The sequence below is a fragment of the Rhinatrema bivittatum genome, chromosome 3 (genome assembly GCF_901001135.1).
Source record: "Rhinatrema bivittatum chromosome 3, aRhiBiv1.1, whole genome shotgun sequence".
Lineage (NCBI taxonomy): Eukaryota > Metazoa > Chordata > Amphibia > Gymnophiona > Rhinatrematidae > Rhinatrema > Rhinatrema bivittatum.
In genome coordinates this window covers 170,967,056-170,990,412 of record NC_042617.1, presented here as the reverse complement: position 1 = coordinate 170,990,412, position 23,357 = coordinate 170,967,056, and the positions used below count along the sequence as shown (strand labels likewise).

Sequence of the window (23,357 nt, the reverse complement as noted above, 5' to 3'; positions counted from 1 at the left end):
ATCCTGCACATCTTCTGGGTTCTGCAAAATCTGAATTGGAGGCCAATTAGATGAAGTACCAGATATCAAATGGGATCTGTTGTCTTCAAGCATAGCCGGTTTCATTAATTTTATTGGTCTAAGGGATCTAGTAATTGTTGAGGGTAGAGATCATATATATACCCCCCTCTACCCTTGACAAAATTCTGTGCAAGGCAGCATAAAGCTGCTTTGGAAGGTAAATGCTTTGAAGGTAAATGCCCTGAAGATAAATGCTTTGAGGACAGATACATTTTATGTTCTTGGGCTGAATGTGTTGAGGATTGATGCACCAATTGTCGCCTTGTGCTTCCACAGCACTGATGTACTGTGTGTTGATGGCACTGGGGGCCTTGTGCTTTGACAGTGCCAATCGCCATCTGTTGATGGCACCAGAGTCTTGTGCTTTGACAGTGCCAATGCGCCATGTGTGAACAGTAATGATGCACCATGCATTGACAGCACAGATGCATCTGCAACTCTGCTTTTTGTGCTGACTGCTCTTGCGGCTCCTCAGTGGCACCTTTTCTTCTTCGAAACATGTCATTTCTGACTTCAAGACCACAAGAATTTGGCCTGTTCTGCCAATGGGGGGAATACTTTTGAGGAACTCCTTTTCAATTCACTTTCCAGGGAAGCATATAAGGCCGTGCTTCAGAACAAGGACTGACTGCTGCTTCTGAGAGACTATGCAGTTCCTTCATTTTCCAGGCCCTCAATTTTTGAGTATGCAGGGACATTTGTCCACAATTATAACAGTTGGCTTGATAGTGATCTGGTCCCAAGCAGCAGTAGCAGAAGCCATGTACATTCTTCTACTACAAATTCAGTCCTTTAATCCACTCACAATGGGTTTCTTCTTACTAGACATGGTGAAGAAAGAAATGTTCTTAGTTTCCTTTTTTTTTTGGTATCACTGAATAGTGCTTTTGGGTCTGCTGAGACAGTGAGGCAAATTTAAAGATAAAAGAATCAAGATTTTCAAAGAAAACAGAGATAAAAGTACACCTCCCTCTATGCTGATACTTGGACAAAAAATGACAGAGGGCTCACGAGGCAATATCTGCATGAGAATGCCCGCACATGCTCAGTAGAGTAAAAGCCACCAGATGTCACCCACATCATGACTAATTCAGCCCTGCTTGTCGATGGAGAAGGAATGAGCTATTCACATCACTTCCCCAGACAGCCACTGATATTCTCTCTCACTCACACTCCTTTTAATCCCCTGAGACCCTACAACTCTCCCAAGTCCTCTCACTAACTGGCTTTCCAAATTGGCTTTCTTGGTATGAGAAATGAAATACCATCAACTACAGAGACGGTCTTTTCAGAACAAAGCTGAACCACACTGGTCTATAGGTAACTGGAGGACCTCAGCATCCACTGTTGTAAGCATGCCATCTTTACCAAGCACAAAATTCCCAAGGCCTCAATTTACAAAAGTCCTGATCCACATGAATGTGCAAATACCTGTAACAATATTTTTTTCTCAAACTATTACAGAAATTAAATTTGGGCTTTGTCCTGTGTGTAAGATTTTGGACATCTCTAATTTGCACATCAGATGCTTAAAAAACTTGAGATTAAACTATGCCTCAAGTTGAATATATATCCTGTTGCAAATACTGAACAAAAATAAATTATAAAAAGGGGCCATTCCCTTGTATCAGGTCACAGTAGATCTGGTTCAGATTCTGATAGGGCCTAAGCATGCTGCAGAAGTGGAATGCTCAGGGTCCAGGAGGAAATAAAAGACAGCTTGCACTATAGCAGCAGTTCCTACCAGCCTACTAATGATGCTGATGGCACGCCTCTGAGGTGGCACCCCTTCAGCTAGAAAAAGGTTCCTGGTTGCCTGGATAAACCACTAAGGGTACAAATAGAAAAGACCAAAATACCTCTGAAGAAGATAGCTGTACTACACTCATATTGTAACTTTTAAAGAACACGGGTTCATTTTAATTGAAAAAAACAGAACCTGTTGCTATGCCTTAAATTGATGGTCAGCGGCTATCAGAATCACTATCAGCAGTTTCTATGACATGCTGACAAGGGTCAGATTATTTAAAAGTTTTAGACATTTTGGATGTAGCACTAGCAAGATTTAGAAGAGGATGTAGTACATTAATGACACTGTTAATAGATGATGTACTTCTGAGGTTAGACAGGGGAAAAACAACACTTGGTGCTGTTAGACCTATCCAGAATCTTCAACGATATAAAGTGTCGGGGTGAGAGGCCTGGTTTTAAAATGGTGGTGGGTTTTCTTCAGGACAGAAAGCAGATGGTTGTTTTTCAAGGGAAGAAATTAAGTTTATGGGATATGAGATCTGTGGTACCTCAAAGTTCATCTCTATCTCTGTAACTTTTTAATGTTTTCCTGGCTCCAACAGGAGTTGGTGTGCGTGCAGATGATATATAGACTGTAGTACCTCTAGATCAGAATCCAGATGAATTTCTAGTCTGTTTGAATCAGTGTTTTCAAACATTGGCGAATTGACTGAGGAAATAATTTACTCCTGAATTCTATGAAAACGGTATTGTTACAATTGGGGGTATGGAATATTCAGAAATGGCCTAGGCTAAATGAGACTGATCTACAAAAAGGAAGTTAGATAACTGGGAGTGACAGGTTTTCATCTAATATGGAGAAGCAAATTGCACATGTGGAGTGTAACATCTATGTGAAACTGAAGATGATAGGCAACTTAGGCCATACTTAGAATTTATTGCTCTAAAAACAGATGCTTATGCACTAGCAATCTCGTATAAATTATTGCAATGGAGCATATTTAGGGCTACCAGTGAAAATGAGTCATAAGCTGCAGCTGGACCAGAACATAATGGCATTACAGGTAGCTCTAGAAGGGCTTTGGCTGCTTCATTACTTTTGCATTTAAATTGGTTGCCTGTGATTGCATGCTGTAGATTAAAAACCTGGTAATAGCATTTAAGGCGTTGGGGGGTGTATACTGCCCTCTCCTAAAAGGTAGATTAAAATGCTATGAGGCGGGCAGGAATCTGAGATTAGCAGGGAAACACTTTTCATCAGTAGTGTATGCAGAACAGATTCTTTTCTGCTATTATCCCATGTTTATGGAATGGTCTTCCACTCAAATTAAGGGAAGAAAAGAATTTGTTGAGGTTTCAGAAAAAAAATGAAAAAGTGGCTGTCAATTGCCTTTATTTGATAAAGAGTGAATATGCTTGGGAAGAGGTATTGAATACTGTATTTTCATTGCATTTTAAATTTTGTGATTGTGTATTTTATGCTATACATCCAAGTGATTTTTTTTTATCAATAAAGGGATTGATAAATGCTATTAAATAAATAAAAGCATTAAAAAAAGTAGTATGCTATCATTGTTCAATGCCACATTGTTTGCAACAACATTGTGAAATATAAATCAATCACCACAATACAGTATATCACACTATAATACAGAACTGTGTATTTTCAGGAGTTTACTAGAAAAAGTATATTGGTAAAGCATGTTAAGGTCTCCAGTAGTGATTTTAGACAGCTACCAACATTCAAGTTATGCCCAAAGTACTTTTTTTTTTCTAGACAAAGACTTAATGGTGAGTCTTCAATGCAAAACAATCTGTAACAGTTAAGGTGCAAAGAAAACTAGATAGAATGTTTGCTTACGGGTAAACAGGGTTCTCTATCGACAGTGGGATGAAGTAGCCATGACATATGGGATGTCACCATCTGATAGCACCAAACAGTACCTTCCATCCATCAAAGCTCTGTAAAGCTTTACTGAGTATGCGCAGGAGTTCCTACATGCTGCCTCATGAGCCCCTCGGTCTCTTGTAGAGCTTATGCTTTAATGAGGTAATTGACCCTCCAAGGAAATGGGCAGGTAATAAGCATGCTTAATTTATGCTGTTGTCCAAGGAAAACCCTGGTTGCAGATATGCAAATGTTTTCTCCTTCAATAAGCAGGGCTGAATTAGCCATGACATGTGGAAAGTCCCACGCTGAGGAATGTACAATGGAAGCACACAACCTGAACCCCAACAGTGCAGAATGGATTATTGGGAGTACAGTTTGCACAAAATTGTTTCCCTAGAGTTAGTCACTTCAGGAAATGTCCAGACAGTAGTCAGACATGAAGGTGTGCACAGACTATCAGGTAGAAGCTTTGCAAATGTCTTCAGTGGATATGGTTTCATTGAAATCATCATGGTTTTCACCTGATGAGCCTTGACATAGTCCATAATCTATAAGCCAACTGGACCAGAGTTCATTTGGCTATGTTATTCCCACCTATTGGGAGAAGTTTAACGATGAGGTTGTCCTTTTCAAATAGTAAGCTATGACTCTTATAGTCCAAGGAATGAAGAGTTTTTCCCCCCTTTCTGCACATGTGATCTCAGAAAGGTAGGCAGGCACCACAATAGCTTAAATGTGAAAAATAGAAACCACTGTTGGGAAGTATTTAGGGTAAGTAATGCAGAACTACCCTGTGAAAGAACTATAGGATTGGTCATTAGGAGACAAGAGCTTGCAATTCACTCACTCTTCGAGCACAAGTGATTGTTACAAAAAACACCATTTTCCATATAAGAAACTTCAAACTCATTAAAATTGAGAAGTTCAAAAGGAGTCTGCACTGAGATCCCACCCCACTGGAAGTTTACTGATTGGAGGTCTGGAATATTACAAACTTTTCATGAATTTGGAAACCAAAGAGTGGAAATAGATCGGAGCCCCATCCATCTGCTGGTCACATGCAACAATAGCACTGAGATGAACCTTGACCGAAGAGGTATTAAGGCCTGAGGAAGAAAGGATAAAAAGATACTGAAGCAAATCTCTTAGGCTACAGAAGCAGGATCCAGATAACTATTCCCACATCAAGACAAGAACCTTTTCCACTTGAAATTATAGGACCTCCTAATTGAAGGCTTCCTAGCCAAAATCAGTATGTCCTCCACTTCTTTCTGAAAAAGCAAAGAGGAAACGTCTGAACATTCCACATCCATGCCTTGAGGGCTAGGGATATCAGGTTCAGATGGCAGAGCTTGCCATTGTCCTGTATGACAGTATGAGATGCCCCCAATGGGCATGAAAGACTGATGAGATAAGGAAAATAAACTTGACACGGCCAGGCTAGTGCAATAAAGATCATCCTTGCCTTGTCTCGAAGGACCTTGTGAAATGTACTTGCAATTAGAGAAATCAGAGGTTATGCAAAAAATAGACCAATGCTCCAGTTTAGTAGAAAAATGCCAGTAACTGATCTGTACCTACCTGGATGAATACAGCAGAACCGCTGGATCTTTCTGTTATCTTCTGAAGTAAACAGGTTGATTACTGATTCTCCCCAACAACTGAATAAGTCATCTACCACTCTGATTCAAAGATCACTCATGCAGTTGTAGCATTTGGCTGAGGTTGTCCGCTAGTATTTTCTGAAAGCCTGGAAGGTAAGCCAACTGAAGATGGGCTTGATCAAATCTGGATGGCCTCCTGGCAGAAGGTTTAGGAACCCATGCCTCCTTGTTTGTTTCTGTAACATATGGCACTGGATCTAGAGTTCTCTCATTTTCTATCATGAAAGAATCATTCAAAACATAGCAAATGTTTTGGAGTTCTAGAAAGCTCATCTGTAGATGACTCTCCACTGAGAACTACCCTCCTTCTTTCCATGCACTTTTAGTATGAGTCCTGCACTGCTTGATGGACGTGTCAGTAGATAGGTCACTTGGTGTGGTGGGGTCCATAGTGGAGAACCCATGCTCAGAACGGTTGGCTTCATCCAAAGGGATGCTTTTATTCTGGGGTTAACCAAAATTTGGTAGAATAAAGGTTGTCAAAGTTGATCCCATAGGCTTTGAAGGTCTCACTGAAGGTACCACATGTGTAACAATTGTAGGAGCCACATGTCTGAATAGAACCAAGACAAACTTTGCTGAAGGAGACACCTCAGAAGTATGGCCCTTTCAACCAGGAGGAACGTCTTCTCCCAAATTGTCTATCCAAACTGATTTCTCTGCACTGGAACCAGGTTCAACTAACAAAGTTGACTAAGAATCCCAAGACAAGATGAGCCAAATAGTATTCATGAAGGATTCCTGCCAGGATAGGAACCCATCACTAGCAAATCATCAAGGGATGAGAACGTGCCGACACTCAACTTTTGAAACTGCGCCATTACCACCAACCACCAATAACTCTCAGGGTTGTAGACAGGCCAAAGGGAAGCACATCCTTCACCAAAAAGGTAGAAAGCTTAAATCCAGAACCTCCAGGGTAGCATTCTCTGAAATGCTCCCTGTTCCACGCGCAGGTCACCAGAGGCAGGCAGAGCTCCGGAGTCTCAATGCGTGGATGAAATGATGGTGCAAGGAAGAGGGATTCAGTTTTGTTAGGAACTGGGGAACCTTTTGGGGAAGGGGGAGTGTCTTCCGAAGGGATGGGCTCCACCTTAACCAGGGTGGAACCAGACTGCTGGCACTAACCTTTAAAAAGAAGATAGAGCAGCTTTTAAACTAGAACAAAGGGGAAAGCCGACAGTCGCTAAGCAGCGCATGGTTCGGAAAGAGGTATCTTTAAAGGATACTAATGATGCATTAGAATTAGGGCATCCCAACAGTGAGGTTCCAATAATTAGAAAAGTAGTCCAAGTGCCTGTAACTAAAAACTCACCTGAGCTAAAAAATTCTAACTTATCCCTATCAATTAAAAAGCAGAATGAAAATACAAACAAAAAACAAACTTTGAAATGTTTGTATGCTAATGCCAGAAGTCTAAGAAGATGGGAGAATTAGAATGTATAGCAGTGAATGATGACAGACTTAATTGGCATCTCAGAGACATGGTGGAAAGAGGATAACCAATGGGACAGTGCTATACCGGGGTACAAATTATATCGCAATGACAGAGAGGAGCTCTCAGGAGGAAGTGTGGCGCTTTATGTCCGGGATGGCATAGAGTCCAACAGGATAAACATCCTGCATGAGACTAAATACAAAATTGAATCTTTATGGGTAGAAATCCCTTGTGTGACGGGGAAGACTATAGTGATAGGGGTATACTTCCGTCCACCTGGTCAAGATGGTGAGACGGACAGTGAAATGCTAAGAGAAATTAGGGAAGCTAACCAAATTGGTAGTGCAATAATAATGGGAGACTTCAATTACCAAATAGTACAACGGAAGCACTGCCTTGCACTAGGCAAGTATACTGTCAATGCAATGTGCAAGGAAAGATTTATAGTTCCACAAAATGTAGAGAGTATATTAATGCAATTTTATTCTTACAGTCACATTAGAAAACGGCAACTCCACAAGTGTATCAGTAAGCAAACGAATATCAGTCCCCCGACACGGTCCCGTGTTTCGCTGGTGGCTGCATCGGGAGGGACCACAGTGATTATAAATTCTGTAATACAAACATATAAAATCAAAATGGAACAGAACAGAAGGCTACTATAACATCAAAATGAAGGGTAAGTGCATACCTTTAAATTGAACCATGGAGCGCGAACGCCCTCACCCTGTCAACTTATTTAAAGAAAAAGCCTTGGCGCCAAAACAGATGCCATCGCGAGAATGTCAAAAATAGTCCCGCCCCCTAAACTTAACCAAACAGGTGCCATTCAATGTCCTTATTAAGCCCGTGAGGGTGAATGGTATTGAGGGTAAAAATCCACCTTTGCTCTCTCTTCCCTAGCATTTCAGCATAATCACCTCCCCTCGCAGAGGGGGGAACGATCTCCAAAACTACAAATGACAGGTCAGAAATGGAATGGCACAACTGGATCCAATGAGACACCAGGGGTTCGTCGGTTCTAAGGAGTCTGATATTCGAACAATGTTCAATGATGCGAGTTTTCACCATTCTCTTAGTTTTGCCCACGTACAAACGGGGGCACGGGCACTGTATCAAATAGACTACCCCTTTAGTAGTGCAGTCAGACACCCCGCGGAGTTGAAAAATCTGTCCAGAGTCAGGATGTTTAAAAGTCGAGATAACAGACGTGTGGCTGCACATTGTGCAGCGACCACAGGGGCTGTGAGATCCCGTCCCCCGAGTGACCACCGCATTCCTGTTAAACCTCGTATGTACAAGTTGATCACGAAGGTCTGACTGCACTACTAAAGGGGTAGTCTATTTGATACAGTGCCCGTGCCCCCGTTTGTACGTGGGCAAAACTAAGAGAATGGTGAAAACTCGCATCATTGAACATTGTTCGAATATCAGACTCCTTAGAACCGACGAACCCCTGGTGTCTCATTGGATCCAGTTGTGCCATTCCATTTCTGACCTGTCATTTTTAGTTTTGGAGATCGTTCCCCCCTCTGCGAGGGGAGGTGATTATGCTGAAATGCTAGGGAAGAGAGAGCAAAGGTGGATTTTTACCCTTAATACCATTCACCCTCACGGGCTTAATAAGGACATTGAATGGCACCTGTTTGGTTAAGTTTAGGGGGCGGGACTATTTTTGACGTTCTCGCGATGGCATCTGTTTTGGCACCAAGGCTTTTTCTTTAAATAAGTTGACAGGGTGAGGGCGTTCGCGCTCCATGGTTCAATTTAAAGGTATGCACTTACCCTTCATTTTGATGTTATAGTAGCCTTCTGTTCTGTTCCATTTTGATTTTATATGTTTGTATTACAGAATTTATAATCACTGTGGTCCCTCCCGATGCAGCCACCAGCGAAACACGGGACCGTGTCGGGGGACTGATATTCGTTTGCTTACTGATACACTTGTGGAGTTGGCGTTTTCTAATGTGACTAAGAATAAAATTGCATTAATGTAAATATTGTGCTGTTCAATTTCTCCCCTTCCATCCCAAGTTTATTTTCCTTGTTTTTTGTAACTTTCCCTCTCCCTTTTTCTGATTCACTGTATTTAAAGTTCAAGGTTCTTATTGAAAATATTGTTTTTTACGTTACGTTATGCTTTACACTCCTTGTTATTTGTAAACCGGGTTGATGTGATGCCTATCATGAAACTCGGTATAACAAAAACAATAAATAAAATAAAATAAAAATATACTCTATACATTTTGTGGAACTATAAATCTTTCCTTGCACATTGCATTGACAGCAGACTTCAATTACCCCAATATTGACTGGGTAAATGTATCAGCGGTTCACGCTAGAGAGATAACGTTCCTGGATGGAATAAATGATAGCTTTATGGAGCAATTGGTTCAGGAACAGACGAGCGAGGGAGCAATTTTAGATCTAATTCTCAGTGGAGCACAGGACTTGGTGAGAGAGGTAACGGTGGTGGGGCCGCTTGGCAATAGTAATCATAATATGATCAAATTTGATTTAATGACTGGAAGAGGAACCGTGTGCAAATCCAAGGCTCTCATGCTAAACTTTCAAAAGGGAAACTTTGATAAAATGAGAAAAATTGTTAGAAAAAACTGAAAGGAGCAGCTACAAAGTAAAAAATGTCCAAGAGGCGTGGTCATTGTTAAAAAATACCATTCTACAAGCACAGTCCAGATGTATTCCACATATTAAGAAAGGTGGAAAGAAGGCAAAACGATTACCGGCATGGTTAAAAGGGGGAGGTGAAAGAAGCTATTTTAGCCAAAAGATCTTCATTCAGAAAATTGGAAGAAGGATCCAACAGAAGAAAATAGGATAATGCATAAATGTTGGCAAGTTAAATGTAAGACATTGATAAGACAGGCTAAGAGAGAATTTGAAAAGAAGTTGGCTGTAGAGGCAAAACTCACAGTAAAAACTTTTTAAAATATATCCGAAGCAGAAAGCCTGTGAGGGAGTCAGTTGGACCGTTAGATGATCGAGGGGTTAAAGGGGCACTTAGAGAAGATTAGGCCATCGCGGAAAGATTAAATGATTCTTTGCTTCGGTGTTTACTGAAGAGGATGTTGGGGAGGGTACCCGTAATGGAGAAGGTTTCATGGGTAATGATTCAGATGGACTGAATCAAATCACGGTGAACCTAGAAGATGTGGTAGGCCTGATTGACAAACTGAAGAGTAGTAAATCACCTGGACCGGATGGTATACACCCCAGAGTTCTGAAGGAACTAAAAAATGAAATTTCAGACCTATTAGTAAAAATTTGTTACTTATCATTACAATCATCCATTGTACCTGAAGGACTGGAGGATAGCAAATGTAACCCCAATATTTAAAAAGGGCTCCAGGGGCGATCCGGGAAACTACAGACCGGTTAGCCTGACTTCAGGGCCAGGAAAATAGTGGAAAGTGTTCTAAACATCAAAATCACAGAACATATAGAAAGACATGGTTTAATGAAACAAAGTCAGCATGGCTTTACCCAGGGCAAGTCTTGCCTCACAAATCTGCTTCACTTTTTTGAAGGAGTTAATAAACATGTGGATAAAGGTGAACCGGTAGATATAGTATACTTGGATTTTCAGAAGGCGTTTGACAAAGTTCCTCATGAGAGGCTTCTAGGAAAAGTAAAAAGTCATGGGATAGGTGGCGATGTCCTTTCATGGATTGCAAACTGGCTAAAAGACAGGAAACAGAGAGTAGGATTAAATGGACAATTTTCTCAGGGGAAGGGAGTGGACAGTAGAGTGCCTCAGGGATCTGTATTGGGACCCTTACTTTTCAATATATTTATAAATGATCTGGAAAGAAATACGTCAAGTGAGAATCAAATTTGCAGATGACACAAAATTGTTCAGAGTAGTTAAATCACAAGCAGATTGTGATAAATTGCAGGAAGATCTTGTGAGACTGGAAAATTGGGCATTGAAATGGCAGAAGAAATTTAATGTGAAAAATAACCCATGCTATAATTACACAATGTTGGGTTCCATATTAGGTGCTACAACCCAAGAAAGAGATCTAGGTGTCATAGTGGATAACACATTGAAATCGTCGGTTCAGTGTGCTGCGGTAGTCAAAAAAAGCAAACAGAATGTTGGGAATTAGAAGAAAGGGAATGGTGAATAAAACAGAAAATGTCATAATGCCTCTGTATCGCTCTATGGTGAGACCGCACCTTGAATACTGTGTACAATTCTGGTCACCGCATCTCAAAAAGATATAATTGCGATGGAGAAGGTACAGAGAAGGGCTACCAAAATGATAAGGGGAATGGAACAACTCCCCTATGAGGAAAGACTAAAGAGGTTAGGACTTTTCAGCTTGGAGAAGAGACGACTGAGGGGGGATATGATAGAGGTTGTTTAAAATCATGAGAGGTCTAGAATGGGTAGATGTGAATCGGTTATTACTCTTTCGGATAGTAGAAAGACTAGGGGGCACTCCATGAAGTTAGCATGGGGCACATTTAAACTCTCAACGCACAATTAAACTCTGGAATTTGTTGCCAGATGATGTGGTTAGTGCAGTTAGTATAGCTGTGTTTAAAAAAGGATTGGATAAGTTCTTGGAGGAGAAGTCCATTACCTGCTATTAAGTTCACTTAGAGAATAGCCACTGCCATTAGCAATGGTAACATGGAATAGACTTAGTTTTTGAGTACTTGCCAGGTTCTTATGGCCTGGATTGTCCACTGTTGGAAACAGGATGCTGGGCTTGATGGACCCTTGGTCTGACCCAGTATGGCATTTTCTTATGTTCTTATGTTTGCAGGCTGAATAGAGATGAGCACATACATTTTCCTTGAGATCCAGAATATGCATTCACTCAATCGACTGAATGAGAGGAAGGATTATCTGAAGGGAGTTCATCTTGTGCTTCTCCTGAACCAGTCATTTGCAAATCCATAACAGGCCTCAATCCTCCCATTTTCTTGGACAAGAGGAAATACCAGGAGTAAAATCCTGGACCACACTCTTGGAATGGTACAGGCTTGATTACTGTTTGTCCGAGGAGCAACTCCATTTCCAACTGAAGCTGGGAAGATTGTGATGGGTCTATATTGAAGGCTGAAATCCACTGGGTTGGAGGAAGGCAAGAAAAACCGAAGTGGTATCCATACTCTACAATTTTCAGGTGATTTGTTTCCGACAGGAAGGCCTGGACCTTTCCCCCCCAACCAGCAAAAGTGGGGAGGCCAACTTTAGATTCATGAAAACTGGTGCCTGGTTAGGCTGCATCTGCTGCAAAGTTTTAGGATGACGCCTTTCCCTCTGATGTCCCTAAGCATTAAGCTGTTGCAGAGTGGGCAGCGCTTGATAACTTTGAAAGAGTAAAAAGGGGTATCTCTGGAAGAATGGCTGCCTATAAGAAGAACTGTAAGCATGGGCTAGCTGATCTTCAGCCCCAAATGACAATGGAGATCCTGGAGAAGTTTATGAACTGGGATAGCTACAGAATCTACTGGGGGGTTGTAGAAACTGAAAGGGCCCTAAAATGTCCATTTTTAGGTCTTTTTCATTCCTGATGTTGATCTTAGCTAGCTTATCCAAGAATCTGGAGTAGAGTTCTTCTGGAGGAGGTTTGCTGTAGCAAGTCTGGAAGGGGGTCAGATGGGATGGCCTTAGAATAATCATCTCCTAATCAAGGAAGCACACTGAGCCCAACCCGATAACAACAAAGGTGACTGAGGGAAATAACCTCTAAAGGCCCAGAGAGGAAATTTCCGGAAAGAACTCAGATCTGACTGAGCCACCCTTCCTCACCTCTGATCTATGAAGGGACTCAAACTTGAGGAAGGAAAAATACAGCACTTCCAAGTGAGGACAGGAATTACCAGTTTGGGTTTCAATGTGCAGTATAGGACTGGAAAGATCCTAAATGTGAAAAAATCTCCTCCATCTCAGAGAGAAGAGGCTCTAATTCCTCTCCAGTCTTCAGGTGCCAAGGAGGGCAAAGACATTTTTCACCAAGTCCAATAATTAGGCTTCCACTGGATGGGGAATTCTCTGAGCTGGAGGAGATGCAATGGCTTGCAAAAGTATTCAAACCTCCTAAAAAGTCAGAGAGAGGGGGTTCCATCATATCATTTAGGTGCCTTTATCTTTGCCTCTTCTGGCATCTATCTTCTACACTGTTGAAACCCTGACCTGTGATGGATCTGGAACCTGGCACTATGGGGTGGAGCCCCTTCCCAAACTTGTGGAAACAAGAGAGGTGTTATGATTTGTGGGTATGTGGGCCCTTATCCCGAGATGCGAGTTGTTGCCACCTATGCCACAGGTCCGCACCGTTGGGAGGCGAGGTTAGACACAGTGGGGAGCTCTGGGTGAAGCTATTTATTTAGAAGCTTTTATATACCGATGAACGTTGCGAACATCTCATCGGTTACAATAAACAGAATGCAGCTAAAGAGCTTTACAGTGAAACAGAACGATAATAAAATTACATTAATTAAACTAAAAAATCACAATAAGAGAAAACAAAATGATGGAAGAAATTGCCATAATATAATAATGTGACTAATAATACTAATAACAGTATAAGTATTTACAGGTATTTACATGAATAAAGCCCAGCGAGTAATATAAGTCAGAGAGAGGAGAGGTCCTGATGAGCCAGGAGGTTACCCCAATAGGAAGGCAGGCTAGAGACAGTACCTGGGCAGGGACTCTGAAGGGGAAGGCGCCAGATAGGCCGCAGAGGAAGAGGCGCGAGACTGGCCGTGCAGGAGATACTCTGGAGGGGCAACCCCGAGGGGAGGAGATGCACAGCTTAGAGGAAGATGATGTAAGCCATAGGTCAACCCACAGAACAGGGAAGCCCGAGCCAAAGCCTCTACTGGTGATGTATACACAGCCCTGAAGAGCAGAGAAGTGCTGGCAGTCTCAGTATAGCATGTAGATGTGACCCTGAGGAGCAGGGAGGTATCGACAGTCACAGAGAAGCAGGAGAGAACACTACCCCGAGGAGCGGGGAAGCTCTGATAGTCACTTGAGTAACACGAAGGCATGGCCCCAAGGAGCGGGGAGGCAGAGACAGTCTTGTATAGAATCAGGCACAACCCTGAGGAGCATAAGAACATAAGAAATTGCCATGCTGGGTCAGACCAAAGGTCCATCAATCCCAGGCATCCTGTTTCCAACAGAGGCCAAACCAGGCCACAAGAACCTGCAATTATCGAACACTAAGAAGATCCCATGCTACTGATGCAATTAATAGCAGTGGCTATTCCCTAAGTTAAACTGTGATTAATAGCCGTTAATGGACTTCTCCTCCAAGAACTTATCCAAACCTTTTTTGAACCCAGCTACACTAACCACATCCTCTGGCAACAAATTCCAGAGCTTTATTGTGCGTTGAGTGAAAAGAATTTTCTCTGATTGGTCTTAAATGGGCTCTGAATAGTCTTAAATGTGCTACTTGCTAACTCACAGATGTAGAGGTATTCCAGAGGTAGTCCCAAGGAGCGGGAGGGACTTGCAGGGTAGGAACCAGGAGGTGAAGAGCCAGCCTGAGGAGCGGGGTAGGCTAGGAGAGTAAGCCCCCGATACGCACATTGGCCCCCGAGGAGCACGTACCAGACAGGGTCCAAGTCCCCAAGCCCAATAGTGTAGTCACAGGAACATGAAGGCAGTAGTCGAAGAGACGTACGGAACTTGTTGCCAAGTTGGCTAGCTGAGGGCAAAGGTGGAGCTTAAATATACAGGTCTGATGACAACAGGGACATCCCCGAGGTTTCCCACCGAAGAGGCTTCATAGGAGGGCCAATGGCGCGCACCACGCACCTAGGAAGGCCCGTAGACTAGGTGGGTGGTGGTGGCGTCCAGACCGCCACGAGGGGTCCCTAGGAATGCGGAATTGGAGGTTGGCCCGAGCCACGAGCAGACCCCAGGGAGGGCAGGAGAGCGGTACAGGCAGTAAGTGTATGCGTGGTCGGCAGCCGTCTGCGACCGACAGGCATAACAAGAGGGAAATATTCCACCTCAACTCCAAATGCGAGAAACCTAAAGGCACTTTGCTTTCAGAAAAGTGGCTCTGAAACATAGAAACATGACAGAAAAGACCACATGGCCTATTTAGTTTGTCCATCTGCACAACTAATTCAGTTTTACAATTTCCTTGTGCCATGGCTTGGGACTCAATTACTGGCACCTTACAAAAGGACTTCAATTTTTCAGGCAGGAAACTGCTGCATCCTGGGGGACATACAACCATAGCTGTAACAATCTGAAGAATTTGTGGTCCAGGTCCAAACACTGATATAACAGATGAACTGACATCTGTGAGGTACATCTGGTACATGCAGATACAGGTCTTAATTTTGCTTATTGGAAACTTCTTGGCCTTGGGCTTCTCTGATTTCAACATGATGGGTTTTATTTCTTTGTTTTGGTAAAAAAAACAAAACAAAAAAACAAAAACCCCAAGTTCTTTTGAGGGGCTGCCAAGTCAGCAGTAAAAATCTGCAACAAGGCAGAAAAAAAGGGGAGGCACTAGGCCTCAAGAAATGTATTAAACGTTGAGAGAAAAATGGGTACACATCTGTGTGGTAAGCTCAGAGAAAGACTGAAGGGCTTATGATTATGTGTATGGGAACTCTCACGCATGCTCACTAAAACTTTACTGATCTTTGAGAGATGAGTCTTGTCTGGTGCTGTCTTGATAACATCAACCAGATGTCATGGCTAATTCAGGCCTGCTTGTGGACAAAGAACCACAATGCACTGTAGAAAGTTTCAAAAGACCAGGTGGTCTACAATGAAATCCATAATGAAGCAGCTAAATATTTGAATATATTTTTGTAATTATGTTTTTAAGCAGGTTCCCCTCTCCTCATCTATGGAAGTCACATCTGTAAAAGAGTCACAAATTATCCAATAAAACATTCTCACTGATTCATGCTGTGCATGTCATTGGTAGCACAGCTAATTTGAAGCACTCAGACCCAGTACCTGCTACATAATTAATCTGTAGCACTATTCTAAATATGATGACTTTTAGTGGAACATAATACACCAGAAGCAATATGTCCTCCAGCAACCTTCTCCATATCATTTTACAATATTCAACAAAATACAATTTAATAGAATTAACATTTGTTTCTATGTAAACATTTTTTTATGTTAATGCAGCGATTCAACACAGTTGAAAAATTCACCAGCTCTATCAAAACTTGTCTTGGGTACAGTGCTTTAATTCCAGAATTTCATGTTCCTTAGAACAGAATTGAAAGGTGCCAGGAAGGCATAGTATATATAGGGGAGAAAGATATTGAAATGTTTAAGCATGCCTATTTTTAAACCTTATAAAGTGGGGCCTGTCCTGTAATTTTTGTAATACTGGGCAGTTAACAAGATGTATGTTTGTTTTGTGTTACATGTCAATGTGTGGTAAAGAACTTTTCAGTCTGTGCATGTTTTAGTATACATTGCTGAGGGCTCTGACTTAAGCGATTAACAAATTTTAATAAAGATAAAGAATAGGTGGCACTTCCAGTTTTTATCCACTTCCCATTGTGTCAATCAGAAAGCAGTATATGCTCCCTCATTTGTCTTGCAGGAGATTATGACAATTATCAGACAGCAGCCAAATAGTTTAATCAGAGAATATTTCAGCAAACTCTCTCATGGAAAAGAGTTTCCACAACTAATCAGCACATGTAAGGTTAATGGGTGAGAAACATCTCAAACTATACTGAACTGCTGCTTTAAAGAACAAAAAACGATTACAGAACGGTATAAGGTATACTGTGTTCACATGAGGTACTTAATTTTCCAGGTACCAAAAGACTTACCATTTTATCTAGATTTTTCAATAGACCTATAGATCTCCCCTTGGGATTCATCATAGTATGTGTATCGGAACCTTTGACCTTCAAACAAAAATCATGTACAAAAAAAGGGAGATGAATTTGGAACTGAAAATAAAACAAAACGGACGTTATTTATGAAGCCAAAAGGGAGAGCACAGTCTTCCCAATTGCTGGATAACCCCATAGCGTACGCTATCATGTGGTACGTTCACTGCTTCAATCCCAACCACCACTATGATATGCAAAGCAGTTGTAACTCAATGGAAGTGGTCGTCAATACTACACAAGAAGTGCTAGGCAGTAACCAAAACAACTGACAGAATTCAAGCATGCCTAAGACAGATAAAAATGGCAAGTGGTAAGAGCATGAGGAGAACACCAAAAACAGAGTAATGTCTGAAGTGACACATTAGGCAGGTGGCAACCAGGCAGACCAGGTGAGCCAACTGGTCTTAACTGGCCAACAGCTACCATGTTATTTTATACTCGGCTATTTTACAGCCCTTTGAGTCCTTCTGTGTGACTTATTACACCCAATTATTTTTTTTTAATGGCCCATAACCAAATAGAAAGAATATTTACATTAATTATGTGGTGACTCTCCTATCATTTTCTCCTCTGTTTTTTTTTCTTTACTCTTTTGATGGCCTAAATCATACTTAACCATTTCAGGGAGAGCTCTTAATGTGCTTCAGGGCATTGATGGCACTTTGATGAAGTCCATTCTGCCACAAGGAATACTGTTTCAGGGCAGACAGAAGAATACATTCCTGTCATCAGCAGCAGCACAGAGGAATCTTTTAGCATTAGCACATTCTGGTTTTGTGTACTATTTCTTTTTCATGGCACAAAATACCTCATGCTATTGTGTATCAGTTACTACAACAGGAACAATTAAGTGGTGCTAATGTTCCTTCTGTACCTAACATTAGAATTCCTCACTTCACCTCTGGGGCAGAGCGATCGCAATACATCAAGAAGGTAGGCAGATGGGGAAGCTTTGAGGTCAAGAGCCAGGTGATAGCCTCCCTGGCTGGACAATTGTTCCAAATCATGAAGTAGTTTGACAATAAGCTAGTGTGAAAATGGTGCTCTCATATAGATGGTAGAGTTTCTAGCTCATGGCCAGCAGCAGAAAGAGTTTGAGATATTAGCCTGTCCTCAGTTTTATTAAAAGGGAGCTGATGAGCCCTAAACTTCAAAGTTGAAAGTGTGTTCTGCTGCACTGCCAGGTAGCACAGCTCAATGTCAGTAAGTGACACATGAACAACTCTGGGTCAGTGAGGAAGCTAAAAGAGAGTGAACAGAACAACTTTTTCAGTGCCATGTTTTTAACCCAGAAATAACTCTCTAAAATGCATGGCTCAAAACTTTGTTTAATGTTATTTTGACATAAAAAGTTAGTCAAAACAAAGTATGGATACTAATGGGCCATACTTAAGAATATTACTGAAAATGAAAACTAATCACTTATTGTAGGAGGCTGTGATTTTAGGAATGATCTTAAAACTACCCCCCCTCTTTTTTTTTTTTTTTTTAAATTGTGGTGTTAGTGTGGTACTTCCACTTTACTAACTGTATTGCAATAGTGAGTACTTGCTGCTGATGTCACTGCAAGAATGGAGCTTCATCAACATCGCAAGCTAAGTTTCCACTAGGACAGCATCATGGCTGTCCTTTGCTAATGAAATGTACTCGGTCACAGTTCTTTTGCAGATTTCTAGTTAAGTTACCAGCTTTAAATTCATTGCAAGTTTTTTACCACAGCAAATAGGAAAGAAAAGGAATACAACAGTAATTTTCAAACTGTTTCAAAACTATATAATACATAGCAACCATACACAGGAAAAGAAAAACCTAAGTAAATTTAAATCTGTCACTTACCCCAATGGCAGAAGTCACTAGAAATCACAAAGAGGTTACTGGGATCTGCTAGGTATTTGCTGAAAAGTTTTCCAAATCCTGTTCTTTTGATTCACTCAGTGCACCAACCAGCACAGGAACAATAGTAAACTCATCCTTATGGCTAAAACACAATAAAAAAAAAACCAAAAATAATCACAGGTATATATCCAGTATACTCAAGGGAAACAGTCTTACAATGTTATTATTAATAGTTTTAAAAAATCCACAGTCACAACTCTGCTAACAAAGTACAGATCATTTTAAAATGAAAAACAAAATTTAATGATTGTGAAAAGTTGAAAAATAACAGTAAATGCAAGAGTTGAAGACTTTATTTTGTTCATTTAAAAGGGACAGCAGTGTTAAGGCTTCCAAAATTATCCAATGACACAATGGCACAATGCAGACCTGGATAGACCACCCTGAAAAATCAACAGTGAGAAATGTTACATTTCTGGACACTAAGAGGTAAATATTCAAGAGTTATTCAGTAGGAAAGATAGCTGGATAAACATATCTAGCTAACTTGACAGGGATATTCAGCGATTTGGCTGTGCCACTGAATATACTCAGATTAACTGAGTTACCTAGATTAGTTCATCCAGTTAACTTTAGACCTGCTCCAACAGCAGGTCTAACTTATCTGAACTAACTTAACTGGATAAGTGTGAAAATCGCCACTTACCTAGCTAAGTAGCCATGCTCCAGAACACCCCCATCCCGTCCACCACTTAGCCAAATAACTATTAAGCTAGACAAATAGTTATCTGTATAAGCGGCGGATGATTAACACAGCCGAATATTTCAACCCCGCCACTTATTTAACTCTTTTATATACCGACATTCTTGACCAAATTTCAAATCACATCGGTTTACAGTGAACTGGGGTGTTTTTACAACAACGACAATGAGAAAAGAGAAGTTACAAAAAACAAGGTGTTGTATCAACTTGGGGAACTGAGAGGATAGAGAGCAGAGATTTAAAACAAATAATAAGGGAAAGAGAAGTACTGTATGTGCCAAGGGTCACAAGTAGCGGCCTCTGTAACATAATGCTAGTATATCTACATAAATAAATAAATATATACATTGAGATTTATATTATGTGAGAGTGAGGCCAAGATCAGATAGGGGGGGTGTAAATAGGTAGGTGGCGAGAATCACAGCTGAGAGAAAGAGCGAAAGTAAGAAGGGAGGGTGAGAATAACCAATTTAAATTACTAAGGGCACAAAAAGTGCAGGGTGGAAGTAATAAGTGGATTAACTAAATACAAAGAACAAGAATGTAACAAAAGGTGAATTCTAATAGGCAGGTGTGAGATGGCTGATGGGGGGGAGATTAGAGAACCAGGGAAGGTCAAGGAGGAGCACTGTCTAGGTTTGGTTAGTATCCAGATAGGCCTGCTTAAAGAGCTATGTCTTGATACCTTTTTTGAATTGGGTGTAAGGATGGTTCAAGATGGAGGTTAGCAGGAAGGGAGTTCCAGAGGGTGGGGCCAGCAATAGAGAAGGCCCTTTCTCTAGTTATAGTCAGGTGTGCAGTTTTGAGTGATGGGGTGTGAAGGGCGCCCGCAAGGGAGGTTCTGGTAGGGCGGTTAGGAGTAGAGAAAGTGTGGCATTTCCTCGAGCCAGGGGAGATTGTTTTTGTAGAGTATGTTGTGTAGGATAGTAAGTGTTTTGTATTGAGTACAGTAAGAGATGGGAAGCCAGTGTAGATCTTTTAATATGGGAGTGATGTGGTCCCTTACAGGAATTGGTTATAACTCTCGCCATGGCGTTCTAAAGGATTTGAAGGGGTTTGATGGGGAAGCGGGGAGGCCTAGTAGAAGGGAGTTGCAGTAGTCCAGTTAGATAGGATAGTGGTCTGCAGGACTATGCGGAAATCCTGGGCGTGGAGGAGGTGTTTAAGTTTTTTAAGGATGTGGAGTTTACAGAAACCCCCTTTCAGTAGAGACTTAATGTAGGGTTTAAAGTTTAGGTGTTGATCTAGGGAGACACCTAGGTCTCTTACAGAGTGATGTGGTATGAGATAGTGCAGTGTATGGTCTGGTTAGTTGGAAATGATGAGGATTTCTGTTTTTGAAGCATTAAGCGCAAGTGGAGGTTGGACAAAAGGAGTTGATGGACACCAGGAGGATTCCCAGAATTGCATGGATTCCTTGAGGGATTTCTGAATGGGGATAAGTATTTGGTACATCATCAGCATACAGGAAAAACTTCAGGCCTAGGTTAGAGAGTAGATGGCAGGTGGCAATAGATAAATATTGAAGAGGTGGAGGATAGGGAGGATCCTTGGGGGACACCTTGTGTGAGGGAATATGCGAGGATTCTGAATTATCAATTTTACTAGGTACTTCTGTGGGTAAGGTAGGAGGAGAACCAGATAAGGCCATGTCTGAGATACCTATCTCTGCCAGACGGGAGATTAGGATTTGGTGGTTGACAGTATCAAAGGCTGCCGAGATATCTAGGAGGGCAAGTAAATATGATTGACCATGGTCTATGCCTTTGAGAACGGGTCGGTAATTGCAAGTAGAAGCTGTTCAGTATTGCGATCTTTACGAAAACTAAACTGTAAGGGTGTAGGATACTGTGGTCTTCAAGGAAGGAGTGGTGAGTTGTGTATTAACTACTTTTCAAGAATTTGGGAATGAAAGGCAGGTTGGAAATAGGCCGGTAGTTTGCAGGGTCAGTGTGGTCGAGGGTGGTTTTTGTTTTTTTTAGAAGTGGCTTGACGACAGCAAGTTTAAGAGGGTCTGGGACTTTTCCATATGTGAGGGAGCAGTTAATTATGTCAGCTGTGGGTTTTTCAATGGCTTTGGGGATGGTTAGGAGAGTTTAGAGGGGATTGTATCTGCGATATGATAGCTGGTCTCATCTTTTTAAGATAGTTTCAATCTCGATAGTTGTAGTTGTAGTAGGTCGAGGGACCCACGGTTGCGTTTGTTGTATTAGGGAGAGGGTTGGGGGGGAGGGATTGGTAGGGAATCGAAGGAGAACGTTGGCGATTTTTTCTTGAAGTATTTTGCTAGTTCTTCACATTTCTCATTGGCATTTTCCCCATGAGAGGAGGAGGGGGGGGGGTGGGGAAGCAGGCTTTGAAGATCTGCAACATATGAGAATAGGGCGTTTGGGTTGAATTGATAGTCATGAATTTTTGATGAGTAGAAATCTCATTTGGCTTGGAGCGTAGCTTGACGGTAGGTATGCAATGTATATTTGCAAACTGCTTTGTGGGTGGGTGTCTGTTGTCTACGCCATGTGCGTTCTTTAGATCTAAGGTCTTGTTTTATCTTTTTTAGTTCAGTGGTGTACCAAGGTTTCTTTTATTTGTGTGAAAGGGGGTATTACTTTGTGGACTATGGGGCAGATATCATCGGCTACATTGGTGGTGAGTTTATTCCAGGAAAGTAGGGCGGCATCTGGATTAGTGAGGTCGAGATTCTTAGATCGTTATCGAATGCTAGAGTGAGGTCCTCTGTAGAACAGGGTTTACGGAAGGAGATTGTCTTACTATGTGATTGTGATATGGAGAGGGGGTGTTGGTTGTGAGGTGGACGTTGATGAGGAAGTAGTCGGACCATGGGATAGGGGTGGCTATGGGGGCGTCGGGTGCTGTTATGTGGGAATTGTCAAAGAGAAGGTCAAGGGTATGACCTGCTTTATGTGTTGGTACGGAGATGAGCTGTGTAAAGCCCAAGGCCTTGAGGGTGTCAAGCAGGATCTTGCAGGAAGGTGTGGCAGGGCGGACATCCACGTGGAGATTGAAATCTCCCAGTATCACTGAGGGTGTCTGGCTTAATATTGTTAGTAATATATTGGATGAGGGGGAAGGGTCCTGTTTGAGAAGGCCAGGGGGGGACGGACATAAATGAGGCAGACCAGCAAGTTTTAGATTTGAAAAGCCCAATTTCTAATCTAGGGGGGAGGGGGGGTGAGAAGTTTGGAGTTTGAGGTTAAGGGTTTTTTGGCAGCCGGGAGTAACCCTCCTCTTTTTTTGGGTCTTGGGATAGAGAAAATGTCGTATGTCTGAGGGAGCTGGTTAGTGAAGACATGGTCTGAGTTCTTTAGCCAGGACTCTGTAATGGCACAGATATCAGGATTGGAGTCTATGAGCAGGTCATGGAGGATAGGGACTTTTTAAGGATGGATTGTGAGTTGAATAGGGTTATGGCTAGCGTGGCTAGGCCAAACAGGGAGAAGAGGGGAGTCAGTGTAACCAGGTGCCAGCTAGGTGCTTCTCATTTGGGAAAGAGGAGTTGTGCCAGCAAGGAACCTGAAGAGAGAGGAGTGGAATATTTTCTGGCAGAAGTAGTGCTCCAGAGGATTTCAGATACAAAGGGTGTGCAAAAAGTGCAGGAGCTCTCTAATCATAGCCAGAAGAACTTACCACAGCCAAGAAAGGGGGTGCTGACTGATAGCTCTATTTGGATGAGTGAATGAGAGAACTACAGATTCTTCACCAAGTAAATATACTATCTTATCAAATCATTTCTATTGACATTTTGTTACAGTAAAAACATTTATTGGAACACCACTGAGCATGGAGACTTTAAGTCCAAGACCTTGAACTCTAAGGCCTAAAAGTGAAGCTTTTCTCCTGCTTAAGAGCGAACCACATCCAGTGTCCCCCTTCATAGTAAGGACATGGGAGGGTGGGGGTACATATATTTTTGGCTTGATATTATTTGGCCAGCAAAGTGCTTTTTAGAGGGACTTCCTGTTTTCCTTGAGAATCACCATCTTACCTCTGTGCACTTTCTACTGCAAGGACCATGAGTACTATGTCTTTTTTTTTTTTTTTTTTTTT

The 23,357-nt window shown here is 41.8% G+C and overlaps 1 protein-coding gene across 1 annotated transcript in view; it reads right to left on the bottom strand.

Annotated features, from left to right (window-relative positions):
• Positions 1–23,357, bottom strand: part of MEMO1 (mediator of cell motility 1) — a 226,173-nt gene that overhangs the window by 79,878 nt on the left and 122,938 nt on the right. The window contains 4 exon segments of the mRNA XM_029593942.1: positions 16,625–16,639; positions 16,641–16,702; positions 18,527–18,604; positions 18,607–18,668. Of these exon segments, the coding sequence (XP_029449802.1) occupies positions 16,625–16,639; positions 16,641–16,702; positions 18,527–18,604; positions 18,607–18,668 (217 nt within the window).